Here is a 21224-nt window from a genome sequence, read left to right on the forward strand (position 1 = left end):
CATGGGGGCAGCTGACCCCCCCCTAGCAACCTCGGGTCACGTAGTGACCCTCGAACTACTAATTGATGGCCAGAAACTACAGATTGCTTCAAATATGTGTTGCATCTCGCGTAAGCCAACCAATGTAGCTTACATACTCTCGCGTTGGCTTACGTCCCTACGTCGATCCGGAGCCTGAATCGCGGCTCATCGTCGACACGTTCCGCAGAAATCACGCGAGGATGCACATCACGATAGAAGAGGGTGAGAGCTTAACATAACGTGCGCGCCGGAAGACGCGCGGGCCAGTCGCTGCCCTTCTTCATGAGGTACTCCGAGGGCGACGGAGTCGGCAGTGAACGACAGCGACGTGACGATGATCGGACGCCTCGCACGTGCAGCTGTACGTCGTCGCCGCGAGCAAGCACGACGATGCCGGACGCTCTACATGGTTACTTGCCGACTGCAGGTGGCGTGGGACGACCTGCCAGGCCTCAGGAACGTCTACATCTATTGTGAGTATTGTAGACGCGGTCGAAGAATCCTGCATCTCGTTTCATTCGGCTGCGACTTGTCTCGTTTCTTGATTCTGACTTTCTTCGTTCTTGATTTCTGTCTTCGATTGACAAGTAGGAAAGACTTACAATACTGTAGATGCGGTGGAAGGCTCCTACTGTTGCGATTGATTCCACTCTGGCGCTCGCGTTTCTTGGACGCATTGATATGCGGTGGCTAATCTTAAAGGGAAATATTGTTTTGGTTCGCTGAGGAAGTAGATAAATACTGAGTGTGTTTTTTTTATTTTTCGGAGTTTTAACTATGGTTAAATCTAAATAAGATTCAATGGCAAAAATCTGCATGTAATGTTGTTGAATAGTGGGGAAATTTTTTTATATGCAGCATAATGCTAGTGTTCTCCTTTAACGATTGAAAGTAGTGCGTATATGAAAAACTTTTTTGAGGACGATTTCATTATTCACTTGTAATTTTGTGAGCGATTAAATCATTCGCCAATGAATCGTATTCGCCACTTAGTAAAGTAAAGTCGCCACTGGTATTTATTTATCGCATTTTGTGAAGGTGGCAAATGCCAGCCAGCAGTAGCCCTGCACTATAATAAGTAGTAAGTAGTAAGTATGTATATTCTATGTATGATTTCTTTTAATGTTCTAGCACAACCTGCACCTTTGAAGAACGTGAGCTTTGTATCTAGAAATGCCCAAGATATGACGATAAGCTGGGTTCCAGGGGATGATCAGGCATATTTATATAATGTGTCATATAAAGTTAGGTAAGTGTCCGCTGGTCATGTGGTAAGTGTAAGCATAACAGTAACAGCTGGTATGAATTGCATTTTCTGCTAACAAAAAACCCTCTGGATGTTTTAAAAAGTGTGATCCAAGACTTGAGCCACCAAAGTTATTTTTTAGCCACCACTGAAAAACTATAGCCACAGTTCACTTTATTGTATGTGCTAAGCAAGGCATAAACAGGTAATGGGTATGGGAAAAGAGGTGTAGAAATTTTTTTTACAATACAACAATGATATTTGACGATTTCTTTATTCAGTCTTAATTTTGTGAGCATTTAAGCCATTCGCCATTTGTATTCGCCACTTAGTGTAGTAAAATTGCAGCTGTTATTTATTTATCGCATTTTGCAAAGGTAGTGACTTCCAGTGGTAGCTTTGAACCCTGATCTGTAAGCTGAACATGAATGGTTTTTATTTAGTGAAAGTAAATGTGCTTCCACACCAAGTGTTTCCTGTGTTTAAAATCGTATGCCACTGAAGTGCTTAAATGTGTGCAGATCTGGTTTGAGTTTCGATAATGCTTGTTGTTATAATTATGTGTACATGCTATTTGTACGTCTTCAAACTACGATGTAACCGCAATTTAGTTGTGTGCGTGTGTAAAATTAAATTATGAAACCATGTTGCATGGGTATGTCTAATGGTTGATTTTGCATAAATATAGTTTGTGGTAATAGCTACTCTTGTTAGAATATCTGTGTCTGCTGCTCGGCGCATGCTACATTTATAGTGGCTAGACGTTTTTGCATGGAAGTTGAAAGCTAGCGTGTAAGCGAACCACCCAGTAGTACATAACCTGGACATGCTGCTAATATAAACATGAAGGTGGCTAGTGATACTCTTAAATGTTTACTTTATCTTGCCTGTACTGTGGCATTCTGTTATAAAACTTGGTGGCATTGGTACAGTAATGGTGAATGTCTGGCTAGTCTAATCATTATCATGTGTGGTCGTTAATAGCATACGCTTTTTCCTGTTTTCAGTATGAAGTCAGTTAGTGGCAACATCATACCATGGAAGGACTGCCCTGAAGATACGGGGGACAACGTGTGCTATATTTCTGGTAGTGACATTCATCCCGACTACAACTATGATGTCAAAATACGAATTATCAATGACGTCGGATGGAAGGAAGAAACATACCATGTCATATATGATGACATTAGTAAGTATCCAAAAGCGCCGTAGCGTAATCATTTGTATTGATTTCCAAAACATGGGTCGAAATCATAAGGGGCCCCGATGCCCATATTTTAAGGCTCGAGCCTGACATTTCTAATACTAGCAAGCCCGACGGGCCGTAGAAAATCCACCCCCGGCACTCCAGACCCCGGCATGCCAGAGAGTGAGGACACCAGGAGCCAATATTTGTTACTCATTCTCCACTCACACTTGTTTTTACAGTCAAGCCTGATCTGCCACAGGACTTTAAGGTCGATAAGAACTCTGTTGAAAGTAGCAGCTTTGACCTGACCTGGAACCATCCTTACGGAATGCGTGCCTATGGAGCACAGCTCGCCTACGAAGTGAAATACTGGTCTGAATGGGACAAGAGCAGTCCTATGGTAAGTGTTGATGTATGAATACAGGGTCCTTCCTGGGCAATTAACGTATAATGAGTCAGACATGTTCAAAGCTGAACCTAATTTGTGACATCCCATAATTTCAATAAAATTATTATTTAAAATCATATGAAATTTGTTGAGTATGACTAATCGGTTATTAGTATGTAAGAATTGTTAAAATTTATTAAGCTTCCTATGTGCGTTGATGCGAGCGAACTGAGCTCACTCGTGAATAATTATGACGTTCTTTTGCCCCAGGAAATATATGTCGGGCATTATTTGAATGCCACAATTTCCGACCTGATTCCCTATACCGACTACACATTAAACCTGAGAACACGCATGGACCGTGTCAACAATTACTATTGGAGCAACTACAGCTCTATTATCAATAAAACTGCTGCCGATGGTATGTACTACAACTCCCTTCTGTATTTTTAATGCCATACGTTTGATTGTGTCTTCTGTTGAACAAGGGTCCAATATGAGATGAATTGATAGTCTGTATATTGTATGTCGCGATATCCACGGTGTCCATTTGTTTACTGATTGTGTAGTTCTGTGTACTATATATTACTAAACCTCAATTATGGGTAATTTTGATGACGTTTGCAGTTCCCTATGTTGCTCCTGCCATCGTCCAGGGAGCTTACAAGTCGGTGAACAGTGATGATATGAGAAATATTACGATCTTTTGGCAGGTAAAACTAAATTTCTGGTTCAGGTGTCACAGTATATATATAATATATATATATATATATGTGCATATATTAGAAGTGTTATTATAGCAAACGTAATGCGACACACGTTCACACATTATCAAGCATTCAACAAGCATTGTTTCGTGCCGCAGGACGTGGCAGAATCGGACAGGAATGGCAAGAATTTTGTTTACACGCTGTCTGTGAAGAGCGAGTGCAAGCTTGAGTTGCGGCAGGACACCACGGTTACCTCCACGTCCTACACGTTCATGGCCAGCAAACACTGCGGCTCCAGCGTCGACATCATTGCGAAAAACCACGTCGGAAAGTCGGACAATAAGAGCCATATCTACATCGGCAAAGCGAGCGACCGTAAGTTTAACGCCACGGTCGCGCTTGTGCTGGAAAATGCGTGCCACCCTTCGTTTTATATCGAATATTTTTTGTTTCTCGATTGCACTTGTTGGCAACTGAACGTGATCCCACTCGTTGCTTTCAGTGCCGGCTAAAGTTGGTAATCCACTAGCCGTGAAGAATAGAGGAGAGGAGTATGAGGTGACGTGGGATAAATCGCCTACGCTGTCCGTCTCTACCTATACTATCATGTGGTGTGATGTCATGCCACCAACGTCAGGTATGTTTTATCAATGTCAGGTGGAAGGACAGGTATATATAGAAGCATGGCTAGCACCCAGTGCTTAGGTTTCGTCATGAAACCGATAACGAAAACGAGTTTTGAACTTATATAATGAGAATTTTGATACGTTTCACATTATGTAGCGCATATATCGCGTTGCATATTATAGTGTATCGGGTGTAATTCTTGCCCGGTTGCCACGCCTTCGTTGATGCGTTTGTGTGGAGGACGAACCGGTTTGTCTTTCGTACGCGCTCGTATTATTTATCTGCCGTTGTGACATTTTTGCATGTAGATTGCAAGCCGGATTCGGAGCTGCAATGGGAGATCATACCAGCTAGCGAGGCTCAGTGGAACAAGGTGCTGCCTTACGCACAGAACATGACTCTACAGTTCTGGGTGTCGGCGGACACGGCGGTGACATCTAGTGGCATGGAGAGGAGTCCGTGCACATACATCTACAATGGAGGTAGGGGCTCGTTCTGCCTCGTGAATCGGCAGCATCGTTTTGCGTGAACGTTGGAATCGTTGGCCACCTCTGCTGTGACATCGGCTGGTGTTTAGCAGGGTTTGGGGGGACTCTCTCATGTAGAAAGCTATGTTTCGCTTCTATTATATATATATATTATATATATTTATATTATATATATATATATATTCGCTCCTATTATATGCTATAACACGAAACCTATCGGAGGATAACGCCGGTTCACACTATAGCTATAGACATATATATATATATGTCTATATATATATATAATGTAGTTATAGAAGGCTGCTCGTTCTTTTGAAAATGCGGTTATTGTTAGGCTCTATCCATATCTACCTATCACTCTATCATGTTACTATCGACATGAAACATATCTGTAAAAAAAACTGCTCATGCCTTTTAAAAACGTACAATTTTGAGCGCTACATAGATGCGTTTTTGTATATTTGCCCATTTAGAATATCGGGAAAAGCCATTCGCAGTCGTTTCTATCTGTGCGACTGTTCGCGCGAATGTGATTGGTTTGTTGTTTGTTACCCACAGTGCCTCAGGTCGCGCCCGAATTCGGCGCGGCGGGAAAGACGTCTCGCTCGCTGACGGTCAGCTGGTCGAAGATTGAGAACTGTGCGGACGCGGTGGGTCTCATACAGGGCTACTACGTTCAGTACACCGAGGCGCAGAGCAGCGGCCCAGGTAAGCAATGATGCTGGTTACTGTGGGGCGAGGCATAGTGTGGCGTGGTGTGAGGCGTGGGGCGAGGCATAGTGTGGCGTGGTGTGAGGGATAGTGTGGCGCGGTGTGAGGCATAGTGTGGCGTGGTGTGAGGCATAGTGTGGCGTGGTGTGAGGCATAGTGTGGCGTGGTGTGAGGCATAGTGTGGCGTGGTGTAAGGCATAGTGTGGTGTGGTGTGTGGCATAGTGTGGCGTGGTGTGTGACATAGTGTGGCGTGATGTAAGGCATAGTGTGGTGGTGTGTGGCATAGTGTGGCGTGATGTAAGGCATAGTGTGGTGTGGTGTGACGCATAGTGTGGCATGTGTGAGGCATAGTGTGGCGTGGTGTGAGGCATAGTGTGGCATGGTGTGAGGCATAGTGTGGCGTGGTGTGAGGCATAGTGTGGCGTGGTGTGAGGCATAGTATGGCGTGGTGTGAGGCATAGTGTGGCGTGATGTGAGGCATAATGTGGCGTGATGTAAGGCATTGTGTGGCGTGGTGTGAGGCATAGTGTGGCGTGTTGTGAGGTGTGGTGTGGCATGGTGTGAGGGATAATGTGGCGTGGCGTGTGAGCGAGCCAGCGAGCGTCAATTACATTACATCATATATTGTATTACTATTAGTTTCACCCTGTGTATGAGGTAATCTGCGCGATCGACGGTGCCTCGTGTGTGTTGTCGTGACGATGGTGTGTGCGTTTTCCTTCGCAGACCTGCGCTGGAACAGCACGCGAGTGGAGGGCATCTCGAAGCGCAGTGTGGAGCTGACGGGCCTGCTTCCCTACACGACGTACCGATTCTACGTGCTCGCCTTCACGCACGCCGGCGTCGGCGGCGTCGAGGACGGCGTCAACAACATGAAGAGCGAGACGACTATGGAAGCCGGTGAGACCGTCGTTGTCGCGGCCGTCGTCGTGGCGACCGTTCTGTGGGCCTCTTGTGTTTGAGTGGGGGGTCGATTCGTTAGATGTGGTTATAGTATGTAGATACCACTCAATGAGGGAACGCCAACAATGTCCTTTATAGACAGGTGTCCGTTCCGCAGAGGAGGTTCCACTGTATAACACTTAACGGAAATGCCAAAATTGTCCTTGGTGCCAAATTACACCTGCACTGTGTAGACTTGTCTTCGATTCTTTTGATTTGGTGCGTTCTCTCCTATCCTTCATGCCAGTATCCACGTGTCACTGTAGCTCTCTTGTTTTTTTCCCCATGGTGCAGTTCCGGCGGACCCTCCCCACAACGTCGCCATCGTCACAACGACCAGCAGCTCGATGATGGTCGCCTGGCAACCGCCGCACGTCCCCAACGGCGTCGTCGCCGAGTACATCGTCAGCGCCATCTACAACGGCTCCGATGTCGTCGACAACAGAACGTTCGCGGTGTCGGCGGCGGACGCGGAGGACGCGGGGGGCAGCAGCGGCTCGCTGTTGTACGAGGTCGCGGGACTGCACGGCTGGTGTTACTACGAGGTCGCCGTCACCGCCTGCAACGGCGCCGGATGCTCCGCGCCATCAGACACCGTCGGCGCCGAGACGCTGATAGGAGGTAAGTGGCGGCCCTTAGCGTAGCTGTCGCTTGAGTCTACGTCGTCCCTGCGGCGTCGGGCTCTGTGCATGTCTGCTGCATCAGTGGAACTGTCGGGAGGACAGGTCATGCGGGGTACTGCGTCGCGATTTGCGGCGGTGGGGGGGGGGGGTCAAGGCCCGTGCATCATTGTAAAAGTATCGTATTGTATCGTCGTAAATGCGATTCTCGGATGTCTTTATCGTAACGAAACGTCCGTTTGAACGGAAACGATTCGCGAAAAATCCCGGCGTATTCGCAGCATACCGGTTCGTTAACAAATTCGTTAACATCTCGCACGCGACACGGCGCTATGACTACGCCGACTACAACTGACGGCGGCGCCATCTTTCCCGTCGACAGCGCCGCCGCTGCTCGGCCCGCCGACGATCGAGATCGTGGATGCTGACCGAGTGCTGGTGAAGGTCGCGGAGGAGGAGTACTACAACGGACACCTCGAGTACTTTCTTCTCGAGGTGTCAGCGAGCGAGGGAGGCGATGGCGGAGAGGAGTGGCAGGTGACGCAGCAGATTGATGTCGCGAACGCGTCCGGGTTGCTCGTCGTGGTTGACTGCGACGGTGAACGCAAGTACGACGTGAGTATTCCTGCATCTCCTGGAGTATTCCTGCCTCTCCTGGAGTATTCCTGCCTCTCCTGGTGTATTCGTACCTTTCCTGGAGTATTCCTGCCTCTCCTGGAGTATTCCAGTCTCTCCTGGTGTATTCGTACCTTTCCTGGAGTATTCCTGCCTCTCCTGGAGTATTCCCGGGGGTGCGGGGTGTCTGCACCGCAGAGGCTCTTTTGCTTACGTGGTTGAGGTTAGGGTTGGGTTAGGTTGAGGTTAGGGTTAGGTTAGGGTTGGGTTATGGTAAGGTTAGGGTTAGGTTGAGTTTAGGGTTAGGTTGAGGTTAGGGTTAGGTTGAGGTTAGGGTTGGGTTATGGTAAGGATGAGGTTAGTTTGAGGTTAGGGTTTTGTTAGGTTGAGGTTAGCGTTTGGTTAGGTTGAGGTTAGGGTTTGGTTAGGTTGAGGTTAGGGTTTGGTTAGGTTGAGTGAGGTTAGGGTTTTGTTAGGTAGAGGTTAGGGTTTTGTTAGGCTGAGGTTAGGGTTTGGTTAGGGTTAGGTTGAGGCTAGGTTGAGGTTAGGGTTAGGTTTGGTTGAGGTTCGGGTGGGTTAGGTTGAGGTTAGGGGTTTGTTAGGTTGAGGTTGGGGTTAGGGTTGGGTTAAGTTAATGTTTGGTTAGGGTTAAGGTTAGGGTTGGGTTAAGTTAGGTAGAAGTTACAGTTAGGTTGAGGATAAGGTTTGATTATGTTAGGGTTAGGTTGAGGTTAGGGCCGTGTCCCATGTCCCCTGGGGGAAGGGCTGCCGCTGTGTGCACCGCCCTGTAGGGGGGCTTGTCAGTTAGGTGAGGTGGGGCGTGGTCATCACGCTCGGACGAATAGATCTGTTATCAAACGTAGTGCAATTTCTGTTCGAACAATAGGTTTTATCTGCAGTCGCGTTAGTCAAATCAGCATGAGATTTGGCAGGGGAGGAGCTGTAGGCCTGCTGTCTTACTATGGGAAATATCACTAGTGTTCAGAGCTGGTAATTAACTTACGGATTGACAGCAAGTTCGCCATATTACCGAGGGATATTTCCTCGGGTAATAGCCTATATGTCATCCGTAATTTGCTGCAGCAGTACTTGCGAGGTAAACGGATTCGTTTGCCAGATGATATTGTTAGTTCAGTATTACTCGGTTGCAGACGAATAGATGGCTGTGAATTATTTGGATGCTAAGACGTGGATTTGCTTTACAGTTCAGGGTTGCTGCGGTAACGTTCGATGGTTCCGAGACGCAGGTGGGACCTTACAGCGAGGCGGAGTCTGCAATGCTTTGCATTAAAGGTTGGGAACCTTTCTATATTCAAATTGAATTTTAGGATATATGTTTACACAGATATATGTATATGTACTACACAATTTCTTTGTCATGTTATGGCTTTTGCCTGTGTTACATCTGTGAGTGGAAGGGTGGTTTGGTGCCTCTAGTGTTGTTCAAAAAATTGTGTGAAGCAAAAACATGTTTGGCATGTTTGCCTCACTGAGCGCGTATATAGAATTACAAGTGTATGTAATCAATAGAGTGAAATTCTCTGTAGTTCACCCTTGTTACTGCATACCACGCGCTAAACCTGGTGACACATTCTTGGCCCCTGTCAACCAAGCTCGCTACATTGTAGTAGTAATGAGTTGGTGTCGCTGTATACATCTGTTATGTCATACCTGAATGTTGCTATGTCATGGTCTGTACACTGTACAGTCATTACGCTGATGCATTTACATTTTACGGTCTGTAGCCTCGTGTTTTTGTGGCTAACAAACGGTTGTACTTTAGTAGCAAATGTTAAGCAGATAAACACTAAGATAAGCACACAAGTTTAGTTACTGATCCAGTGCCGCGATATAGCCAAGAAATACCCGTCTGCTCATGGAGAAAGTTTTTAATTATGTATTAATCCAAAGTTATTAATTACGTTTTACACTGCTGTCATGTTAATTGGATTAATTAGTATCTTGCTTTAAATTTGTAGTCCGCGCTGGTAAATCGTACTGTCGACGCATAGCCTTTGATACACTTACTCTCATTTTCAATGATGACAGCAACAGAGTCGGCTGTTCCATTTAAATGGCTGTCAGTCGCACGTGTGGGATTAATGTAAAGCTGGGTTTACACTACAGATTTTATGAAGACAAATTGGCGAATTAGACCAACTTCCCAATTATACAACCGACAATCGGCAGTGTGAAGACAAAAGTCGCTTAGAAATAAAAGGCTTAGAATCCCTACCCTAAATCAATTAATAAATAAAATGAATTAAATTAAATTGAAAATTAATAATACATTGTTAACACATGTAGGGTTAGGGATAGGGATAGGGATAGCGACCGTGAGGTGTTAAAACCCAACGACGGGTGTGGTTATCAGTTACATGCTGTATATCGTCGCTCTATCTGTCAGAACGCATCCCCCCCCCTCTTCCCGATGCCGATCCACACGATACGGCCGAGTTCCTACAACGTCAGGGAAATAAATCACGCGATAGGGAGTAGCCAAGCCTTAGCTGTGGGTTGGTAATCTAATCTTCTCTCCATGCTACGTCCGCACGACTGCTGTAGCGAGTTCGAGTGTAATGCTATAATGGGGAGAGCGGTCTCTCCGAATTGTCGATCGATCTGTCACTAGTTGGCAAACACGGTGACCTGTTGTGATTAGCACACAGGACGTTGTGATTTTTATTTTAATATGAATTTGATATTATTGCCCGATCAATAAACGTTCGATCAGAGGGCGACCGCTCGTTCGCAAATACTCAGCTGCTGCATAAAACATTCTGCTGGCGTGTGTAAGAAAATGATCGTGCTCCACACCCTACTTATGACATCGGCTCGCGATGATGTGAATAAATTAAAACTTGAGAGTGTGGAGGGGGGAGGGTGTCGTGAGGCTGTAGGTAAGCATTGGGTCATGTGTGAAGCAGGCTGTTTGGTAGCCACAAGTTTCCGTCTCCCTTAACACTACGCCGTGTAACAGTCGGAGAGCCTGGCCGGGCTAGCTGGTTGTGTTAGTTGCGTTGCGACAAGCAGTTTTTTTACGATTCGTGATACTTACTTTTGGTAAAGATCTACGATTAAGGTTAGGGTTAGGGAGAAACCTTATTGCTAGTTACCAACATTGGCGTATATCACGATCTGGTCAAGGTCTGTTATAAGGTTCTAGGGTTAGTACGAAACCTTACTGCTAACTACCAACATTAGCATATTATAAACACCAGTTTATGAACTACTGGAATCTCCAGTCAGTTCTTCATCTCAATCATCTTCCAGGCCAATATTCTAGTACAGAACCTACGGTTGCGTGCCTAGTCCAGTTATTAGTCTTTTTATGGGCATTACTCACTGACAGCGTTCATGAGTCAGGGTGATTTCAAATGAGTGTACAGTACTTTCAGTGGCATCGTGCGCTGTGATAGTGTACTGTGCATCATGACATGAGTATAATAAGGGTTTAACGGTATTGCTTAACTTCTAGTATAGTCTTAATTGTGATCACTGCTGTGCCGCCTTCGTCGAAGTATCACACGAAATCCTTTCATGGTGTGACGCAAGTTATTGTGTAATGTCCAATATGCGTTCCACGGTGGAGCTCTAGAGTCTAGCTTGCATATCTGTGTAAAGTGACCACTTGCGTTTACGCACAATTACACGTTATATGGTTTCCACGGGTCATTATTCATTAACAATGCGAATTATCCATGTACGCATCACAGATATATCTATTTACCTATCCATATATATCAGAAGTAGATCATAGGGAATCCCCTATTAATAGGGATTCCCTATTATCTACTCCTGATATATATATATAGTATATCTATTATCATATAACCACTACTATGTCTAGTCCGTATATAGCTGACGCAAGCCAGCAAAACACAAGATGCTAAAGACGTTTCATTACGCTGACTATCACTAGTGGAGTGTAGCTAGTTGCTCTGTATGGGTGCCAGGGTGGAGGGGATATAGTGCAGACAGAGGCACAGGCACTTGGAGCTCTTCAGGCTACAGTCACGCCACATGCATGCCGCTGCACATTTACGCACGCACGCACGCACGCACGCACGCGCTATATATTTATATATATATAGTGTATATATGTGTGTGTGTGTGTGTGTGTGTGTGTGTGCGTGCGTGCGTGCGTGCGTGCGTGCGTGTGCGTGTGTGTGCGCGTGCGTGTAAATGTGCGCCAGCGTGCATGTGGCGTGACTGCAGGCTAAATTGCTCCAAGTGCCTGTGGGCAGAGGCGCTTGTTTCATGATTTTCTTACTCTTGTAAACCGCCTGCCAGTATCCAAAGGAAATGCAAAAACATGTTTTACACGGGTTGATTTATTTTGTCTGTGTTTATCCAAGTTAATTGCCGTGTCATTGAAATGTTCGCCGTTAATTATTTGCAATATTTTATACACGTGATAATTATGAAGCTTCATATAGGCGTGTTTCTGCGAGCTGAACATCAGCATTGCAGAATTAGCGCTGCTGCCTCCTTGCATGTAAAAACTAGATGTATAACGCCCTTCGCGTGGCAGTATTCCTTGTCCCTGAGAACTACTTGTTCCTCCTCGTCTTCTTCTTCTTCTTTTTCTTCTTCTTGCTCTTCTTCTTCTCCTTATTCTGTTTTTTTCTTCTTTTTCTTCTTCCATCTATTTCTGTTACTTCTCCTTCTCCTCCTCCTTCTTCTTTTTTTTCTTCTTCTTCTTCATCTTCTTCTTCTACTTTCTCATCTTCATTTCTTCGCTTTATTTCGATTAGGTTTTTTTTGTTTCTTTCTTCCTTTATAAATCTATCACCATAGCCAAATTGGCAGCATTTTATTGTCGAACTTGAATTATCCCCGTTTATATTAGTCGAAATATTGTTAATTATATTTTTGCCGTTCTAGTAGTTGTGGCATAATCCTTGCATGGAGTCTAAAACTCTTACCTGAGTAATTGAGAAAAATACTAGGAAGCAATTAACTGCATTTATGCACCATCGGTTAACGATCATAATCATAATTATAAGAAATAAACGGTTGATTGTTCTGTGAGCTAAGTCTAACTCTATCGTTCGTGGATCGGTATGCATTAAATCAAAATGGCAAAGTTGAATTTAATCAAGTTCATAATAGGAAAGTATTCTATATGAATTCTATAGAAATTTTCTATTTTGGGCTCTTGATTAAATTAAACTTTGCCATTTTGGAACATTTTGGTATCTCGTGTTTACGCAATTCTCAAGAGACCAGTGTCACGTAATGATTAGGTGTCTCGCTCAAGTTTCGCTGCACTGTCACGGTGTGAGGGAACGAAGTGTGTGGGCACAGCTTGTAATGATTTTGTTTGTTTGTTATCAGAAGCTTTTACTGCACTGGTTGCTGCTTACTAACCCTGGAATATTTCATGGTTGTTACAATGTTAGTTATTGCGGCATGCTGTAGCATGCGTGGCATCTTGCAGCAACATGATGAATGAATGACCTTTAGAAGTTACGATGCAGAGGTCGAATGTTTGTAGCCTGCAGATCAGCGACGTGACAGTGTATTATATTCCTTTCCACCTGCGGGTCAGTATTCTATGTTGGAAGTCATTGTATGACTATGTTACGTACGAGTTTATTTAAACGGAAGATAAACAAGTTTGTTTTCTTGTTTACAGGGTCGTGCATATTTTCTCTATTTTAGCCAGATTTATTTTTCTCTATTTTAGCCAGATTTATACGTGTTCGTGAATGGTATTTACTGTATGGTGAAATGAAATCTCTTATTGACGCGTTACGATTTCACATCGATGTTTTTGCGACAATTTTACTTTGTATTTTATTGTACACGTTTACGACCGTTACGATCGCACGTGGGTTTCCGCGTGTACTGGTCATGGTGTTTGTGGTTTATGTTGTGCCAATGAGGAGGAGGAGGAGGTGGAGGAGGAGGAGGAGGATGAGGAGGAGGAGGAAGAGGAGGAGGAGGAGGAGGAGGAGGAGAGACTATTAATGAGCTATGGTGCTGTGAAGCGGAGTAGTGCATCTAATAGCAACCAGCTGTGGGCTGTGGGCTTCACTAGCCGAGCCATGAGTTCAGGGTTTCATAAATGCAGAGTGATAGCTAGAGCAGTCTCTCTCTCTCTCTCTTCTCTCTCTCTCTCTCTCTCTCTCTCTCTCTCTCTCTCTCTCTCATCTCTCTCTCTCTCTCTCTCTCTCTCTCTCTCTCTCTCTCTCTTCCTCTCTCTCTTCTCTCTCTCGTCTCTTCTCTTCTCTCCTCTCTCTCTCTCTCTCTTTCTCTCTCTCTCTCTCTCTCTCTTCATCTCTCTCTCTCTCTTCTTTCCTCTCTCTCTTCTCTCTCTCTCTCTTTCTCGCTCTTCACTTTCTCATCTCTCTCTCCTCTCTCTCTCTCGGCTCTCGTCTTCTCTCTCAAGCTCGCTCTTCATCTCTCTCTCTCTCTCTCATCTCAATCTCTCTCATCTCCAATCTCTCTCTCTCTTCTCTCTCTCCGGCTCGCTCTCTCGCTCTCTCCTCTCTCTCTCTCGCTCTCTCTCTCTCTCTCTGTCCTCGCTCTCTCTCTCCTCTCTCTCTCTCTCTCTCTTCCTCTCTTCCTTCTTCTCCTTCGCTCTCCTCTCTTTCTCTCTCTGCTCTCTCTCTCTCTCTGTTCTCTCTCCCTTCTCTCTCTCTCTCTCTCTCTTCTCTTCTCTCTCTCTCTCTTTCTCTCTCTCTCTCTCTCTCTTTCTCTCTCTCTCTCTCTCTCTCTCTCTCCTCTCTCGTATCTCTCTTCTCTCTCTCTCTCTCTCTCTCATCTTTCTCGTCTTCTCTCTCTCTCTCTCTCACTTTCTATCTCTCTCTCTTCTCTCTCCTCTCTCTCTTCTCTCTCTTTCTTTCTCTCACTTTCTTCCTCTCTCTCTCTCTCTCTCTCCTCTCTTCCTCTCTCTCTCTCTCTCTCTCTTCTCGCTCCTCTCTCTCGCTCTCTCTCTCTCTCTCTCTCTCTCTCTCTCTCTCTCACTTTCTCATCTCTCTCTCGCTCTCACTTTCTCATCTCTCTCTCTCTCTCTCTCTCTCTCTCGCTCTCTCTCATCTCAATCTCTCTCGCTCTCTCTCATCTCAATCTCTCTCGCTCTCTCTCGCGCTCTCTCTCTCTCTCGCTCTCTCTCATCTCAATCTCTCTCATCTCAATCTCTCTCTCCCTGTCGTCTCTCTTTCTCTCCTAAATATACCGAGTGGCATTTCATTTGCACATTCATTTGCTCATTGATTTGTTCATTATTCAATTCACTCATTCATTCATTTGTTCATGAACACAGTATTCAGACAGGTTAATGTATTTGTAACCAAAAACATCTTCGGAATATTTTTACTTGTATTTTATTATTACCTGTATATTAATAACCTAAAGTTTATGGTGTAATACGTGTTTATGTTTACAAAATGAATCCTGGAAGGTGTGTCCAGTAGGTTGTGCAAATATATATTTGATAGTGTAGAATGTGCCGTGTTAGATTGTACGTGCGTAAGCTGACTGTATGCAACAGCTGAGCGATGGTAATAAAATGTCTTAGTATCGTACATGCATACAGCTGTTTCTCTTTCAATTTCACAGTGCTTGCTTGTAATGTTAGCATGCGTGTGATATTTGTTTAACGGTACGGATGCATTTCTTACAAGCAACCTCAGTATAAACACAACATGTCAAGAAGTGTAATGCATAGTCATATATACTTCTAGGAATTGCTCTGGTGGAGATGTATATGGTATTTGGTAGCGTTGTTCATGGGAGAAACTGTGTGTACAAACCTGTGTTTCTCTCTGTGGCCTTGACCTTTCATTGACTTCATTTTTTGGGCATTTTCTGAGAAATTGTGTCATATGTTCTGAATTGTGTATTGGAGCGTGTCCGGGAAAGAAGTAGGGCAGAACACGTCTGTCACCGATCGCTCTTCACCTAGTCTGTGTTCTGTGCACTTGTGGTCCATGTGTGATGTGCAAGCTCAGCACACGTGTAACACAGTGAACCCCCCTATTGCTGTCTATTCTCATGTTTTATATTGTATCACCTGTATTGTGAGTGGTGTGAAATGAAACGGTGCTAGCATGTATTGTGATGCGTGGCTTGCCTACTTTCGGATTTCCAGCAATGACGGTCCTCGAGTATGAATTCAAAGTTAACAATATTCTTCTTATAGTTGTGTATGTACATGCGCCCGCGGGCATTCGTGCGTTCGTTCGCGTGTTCATGCATGCACACGTTCGTGCGTATGTGTGTGTGTAATTGTCACTTAGCACTGCTGTTTCCTATGTACCTTCTTTCTACCATGTCGTTTTTCACTTGGGTGTCGTTATAGCTACTGTGTCAACTTGCATCGTTAAAGATCACAATTCACTCGCGTCATCGCTCTCTCTCACGTTTGCAGGAGGTGTAATGAGGTTCGCTTGCTCTTTTCTCGTTGCAGACGTCGGTTTCGTCAACGTTGGCATCATCATCGGCTGCATTATAGGTGCTGTCATCGTCACGGTCATACTCGTCGCTGGATGCTGCCGGTACGTGTGTCCGTGTAACGCGCGGCGCCGATACGAGTGTGATGTGTTCGGAATTGTGTATTGGAGGTTGTCCATAAAACCCCTTGGCTAACCCCTGGATAACCACTGCATAACCCCTGGACAACCCTTGGCTAACCCCTGGATAACCACTGCATAACCCCTGGACAACCCTTGGCTAACCCCTGGCCAACCATTTGCTAGCCCATGGCCAACCATTGACTAACCCCTGCATAACCCCTGGACAACCCTTGTCTATCCCCTGGACAACCACTGCATAACCCCTGGATAACCACCCTTGGCTAACCCTTGGATAACCACTGCATAACCCCTGGACAACCCTTGGATAACCACTGCATAACCCTTGGCTAACACCTGGTCAACCCTTGGCTAACCCCTGGATAACCTCTGAATAACTCCTGGATAACCACTTGCTAACCCCTGGATAACTCGTAACTAACCCCTGAATGACTCCTGGCTCACCCCTGGATAACTACTAACAAACCCCTGGGCAACCACTTGCTGGCTAATCCTTGGCTAATTACTACCTTACCCCTGGTTAATTCCTGACTAACCAACCGTTACTGTAAGTGCATCTGCGCGAAAGCCCACGTTTAGCTACGCGAACACATGATTTAACGCATTTTTTACAACGCGTTGTTCTAACATTGAACATTGCGAAACATTGCATTGGATTCACATTAGTCGGCTAGCGATTAAAGTCTGGGAATTTTGTATATTCGAATCGATCGCCTGCACACAGCAACATCACTCGTGGCGTGATGTTATCAGCGTTAATTCTTGGTAAGGAGTGTGCATTTTTTCACGTGTGATAATTCTGGGAAGCACGAACGAAGAGCGGGATGGCAGGGACTGGCCTAGATCGGTCGGTCGGAGGGGCCTAACCGCGCACGCGGGGTGTCCCTTACGATTCACGGAAACCTGTTGCTGCTGCGGGGATTTCTTTCTCCCCCGGGGGCACAGTCAGAGGGTGGTCCATCAGTGCTGGAGGTAGCCGTGCGAGAAAAAGTGTGGTACCGAGACGTTCTATTGTGCATAAACAGGATGCGTGCGTAGTCGTAGTGTGCTTTGCTCGGTTGACCGACCGACCGAACGACAGACCGCCTGACAGTGTCTGATTGTTGCTAAGACGGTCCTTGTTTCCCTGGATACAGAAATTGGAGATGTACTGGGGGTACCGTAGATTAGGATTGTGTTAGGTTAGCCGTTAGGGTGAGGGTAGTTGGAAGGTTGGATTTAGTGTTAGAGTTAGGGATGCCGGGGTTATGTTCGGTTAAGGGTAGACTAGAGTTAAGACTAAGCCTAGGGATATTTTAGATTATGGTTAGACTAGGGTTATGTAACGTTAGGGGTAGAGTTAAGGCTAGGGTTAGGGTAAGGTGCATTCTAACAATGCTTACAGGGAATTAGACCCGTTCAGCTTAACTTACTGACTGTGACCAACTATTTGAAGGATGTCTGTGTGTCTGCATGGCTAACTGACTGGTTACTTTAGTAACGTTGAAATTGTAGCTTCGTAAAACGAACTGCAATTTATAGCCGGCAAGCTTTGTCTGTGTGAGGTAAATTTCATGGTTGCGCACTCACAGACCCCTGCTGCTACTGCTGCTGCTGTTGCTGCTGCTGCTGTTGCTGCTGCTAGTGCTATTGCTACTGCTGCTACTGCTACCGCTACTGCTACTGCTGCTGCTGCTGCTGCTACTGCTCCTACTGCTGCTGCTGTTGTTGCTGCTAATGCTACTACTACTACTGCTGCTGTTGTTGCTGCTGCTGAACTCTTGTCTCTAAAGGGAGTTCACTTTGGATAATAGCGAGGGTTGTAGAAAGTGTTTTTGTTTTATAATTGCTGCGCATCTTTGTAACTCGCAGTCAATTACAATGACGTGAATCATTTACTTATACGTTTACAAGCATTTACTGGGTGGGTGGTTGGACGGGTTGATGGATCGGACGGATGGATGGACGGACGGACGAATGGATGGTTAAATGAATGGATAGATTGGTGGGTGGTTGGGTGGATCGATAGATAGATAATTTGATAGCTAGATGGATGAGTGAATGGGTTACTAAATCGTGCCTTCTAGTGTCGTGCCATTTCTTATTAAAATTAATTTAAATGCGTCATAAATATATTCTTGCCAAATGAAAATTGCATGATCTTATTTAACAATTTATACCGGGCGGCACATGTGGGTGGATAGGTTTTGGACCACCAGACTAGTATTCATTTTATAGCTTACTTCGATAGCAGGGGGTTGTGACTAACCGGGAGTATTGCACTGCTAGTATAGATCGATTTCAGAGCCTCTGCTCTACTTGCTGCCACTGCGTCTTATGATATGAGTAGATAGTCTGCCCAGCTTTGGAATGCTGGCAATAAAATACGATTATAACAGATCATATATCATGTTTTTAGAGATAGAATCTCCCCCGCAACATATTATTATTTACAGAAAAAAATACCAGGATCCAAGTTTTTGCTTCCGCGAAAATATATAAAGTATATTGCAAGCAATATGTTAGCTGTCCAGAATTAATAATTGGAATATCTGTATGCGTATTTCTGGATTCGAAAATTGCATAATTTTTGCAGAATAGCATACTCTCATTTTATGTATTTTCCCTCGTACATGGGTGTTTCTTAAGCTAATTTCCCCTCACGCATCAATGTATATATATGAAAAGAATGGTATATATAGGTATATATAAATAATATGTGAGTTTCTACCTTAGGGTCTAAAAGGTTCTGTAGGTTCTAGTCTTCTAATTAAGGCCTTCTGTCATTAGTAGTCTTCTGTCATACATAAGCATTCAGTAAGAGGATCACTGGTGTATATTTCAGCAACCAATGTCGGGAACTTCTCGAGAAATATATCCGCAATTTGCTAATCACCATCTACTCGCCTTACGAGAGTCGTTAGCGATTTCGAAAGCCTCGTTCGCGTTAGCTCCGCTAGAGTAGCTATTTAAGTCTATGTTGCCTTCCATTAGTCACCGCCAGCTATGCATTTAGCTTTCAGTGAGTAGCAGTATAGTTAAGTTTGTAGTTTTGTCTCGCAGTGTATCTTCGTGATCGAGTTAAATCATTGTCGTGGGGATGAGGAATTGCTGAGCTCTGCATAGTTCTAGCATGGACACGTCTATACTACATGTTCTGTATGTATAACGTAGATAATATAGCCGTGTTCATGACTAGATGCGTGAGAGATGAGACGTATCAGCAGTAAACTACGTTGAAGGAACCGCGTGTGAAAAGTTTATCGAATACGCTGACGGAGTGGTAAACAATATAGACGTGCTTGCGTAAACATTGAGAATGGTTTACACGCAATAATCATGGTTTATCATGTAGAGGTTATGGTTCGCGTAGCGGTTATAAGAATCAAATACATAACACAGAACATCCGCCAGGCAGTCCCACGATTTCAACGGGGAGTCAGTGATAGTTAGGCTCATAGGGTCTATGTCCCCCAGGGTACTGCCGGAACGTACCCTGGGTACGGTCCGGTATACCAGAACGTACCCTGGTCACTATTTGATATGATTAGGGTTAGGATTAGGGTTAGGGTTAGGGCTAGGGTTAGGGAGTAGGCGTAGGCGACTACCTAGACTCGTTAGTGGAGTAGGCGAGGTACGGTACGGTATATTAGATAGTACCAGGGTACGTTCCGGTATACCGGACCGTACCCAGGGTACGTTCCGGCAGTACCCCGGGGGACATAGACCCTCTCAGCGATAGTTAGCAATACTTTCATTGTTTTATTCAATGTCCCCACACTCGTAGCAGAAGTTGACGTGACGGTGTAGACTCGCGTTCGTTTCGGCGTCACTGTGTTTTCGCTCTCTGCATTCCTTTGCGTTTACTAGATTTCACTGTCTTCGTCTTCGCTTACAGTGCAGCCACGGTTTTGTAAAGCACGAATACGCGTAGAACGCGGCGCGAGTTTTTGCTCGCGTGCATAGTTCAGTGTCGTAAATATTTGTCTTGCTGAAATGGCTGATGAAATTCAAAAGAGCGCCAATCGGGGGATGGGGAAGAGAAGGAGGAAGAGGAGGAGGAGGAGGAGGCGGGAAAGAGAGAGAGCGTAGCAGCGCGGATGCATTCAAGTCGAAAATTGCTCTCAGGGTTGCGCGTATCTTGTCTATCTGCTACAAAGATTGCGAGGTTTGCGTCAGTTGCGAAGCTATTGCAGCTAGTAATGGAGAGAGAGAGGGGGGGGGAGATAAAAAGAGACAGTCAGAGACGGAGAGAGAGAGAGAGAGAGAGAGAGAGAGAGAGAGAGTGAGAGAGAGAAAATAAGACAAGAGGGAGCTAGGGTTGAGAGATAGGGTGCATGAGAAAGAAAGAGAGAGACAAGACAGAGGGAGGGTTGAGAGAGAGAGAAAGTTAGAGAGAGAGAGAGAGAGAGAGAGAGAGAGAGAGAGAGAGAGAGAGAGAGGGAGAGAGAGAGAGAGAGAGGGTATGTGCTGGGGAAGCAGTCGTAACTACGAACATGTCGTCTGCCACAGCCAAGTGTCTTTAGTTTGTTGCTAAGCTACATCCACATCAATATTATTGCGAGTTAGAGACGACTGCAAGTGATACTCTTAACACAGCGGTGCAGTCCGACAGATGGCGACACAATTAACTTACAATAAAAGACAACATAAAGCTAACTCGGCATTCAAATATACATTAATCACACGGACTTGTGTCATTTAAATATGTTGCAAAATTCGTGTATAAATATGGATATATATATATATATATCATATAAATGTAGCATCATATATATATGTATATATGATGCTACATTTTATATGTAGCTTTAAAAATATTCAAGAACTTGAAATGCACCACAATAACAAATGCTTCGTTTCCTCGAGAGGTTCCCTAGGGACTTTATCGAATAACCACGAGCAGCAAATTTCCAAGGCCAAGCATGTGCCTTGTTTTTTTTACATCGAGCGAACAGCGAATTTTTCACGGATTAGAGAGACTAAACCTAATTAGGACGCATAGTTTAGTTTGAAGTTGTTTTCCATGGCCTCGCCATCTCGTACAGTTACAGCATAGCCTAGCTGACGTCACAGTTACAGCATAGTCTAGCTGACGTCACAGTTACAGCATAGCCTAGCTGACGTCACAGTTACAGCATAGT

The 21224-nt window shown here is 45.0% G+C and overlaps 1 protein-coding gene across 1 annotated transcript in view; it reads left to right on the forward strand.

The window, feature by feature from the left end:
- Positions 1-21224, forward strand: part of LOC106805091 (neuronal cell adhesion molecule-like) — a 38010-nt gene that overhangs the window by 10581 nt on the left and 6205 nt on the right. The window contains exons 4-17 of the mRNA XM_014806570.1: positions 1153-1270; positions 2275-2456; positions 2696-2856; positions 3115-3265; positions 3472-3557; positions 3710-3929; positions 4057-4191; positions 4490-4663; positions 5228-5377; positions 6108-6281; positions 6618-6944; positions 7326-7558; positions 8764-8851; positions 15978-16065. Of these exons, the coding sequence (XP_014662056.1) occupies positions 1153-1270; positions 2275-2456; positions 2696-2856; positions 3115-3265; positions 3472-3557; positions 3710-3929; positions 4057-4191; positions 4490-4663; positions 5228-5377; positions 6108-6281; positions 6618-6944; positions 7326-7558; positions 8764-8851; positions 15978-16065 (2287 nt within the window). The remainder of the gene's footprint in view (positions 1-1152; positions 1271-2274; positions 2457-2695; positions 2857-3114; positions 3266-3471; positions 3558-3709; positions 3930-4056; positions 4192-4489; positions 4664-5227; positions 5378-6107; positions 6282-6617; positions 6945-7325; positions 7559-8763; positions 8852-15977; positions 16066-21224) is intronic.

This window comes from Priapulus caudatus, unplaced genomic scaffold, assembly GCF_000485595.1.
Source record: "Priapulus caudatus unplaced genomic scaffold, Priapulus_caudatus-5.0.1 Scaffold99, whole genome shotgun sequence".
In the NCBI taxonomy this organism is placed as follows: Eukaryota; Metazoa; Priapulida; class Priapulimorpha; order Priapulimorphida; family Priapulidae; genus Priapulus; species Priapulus caudatus.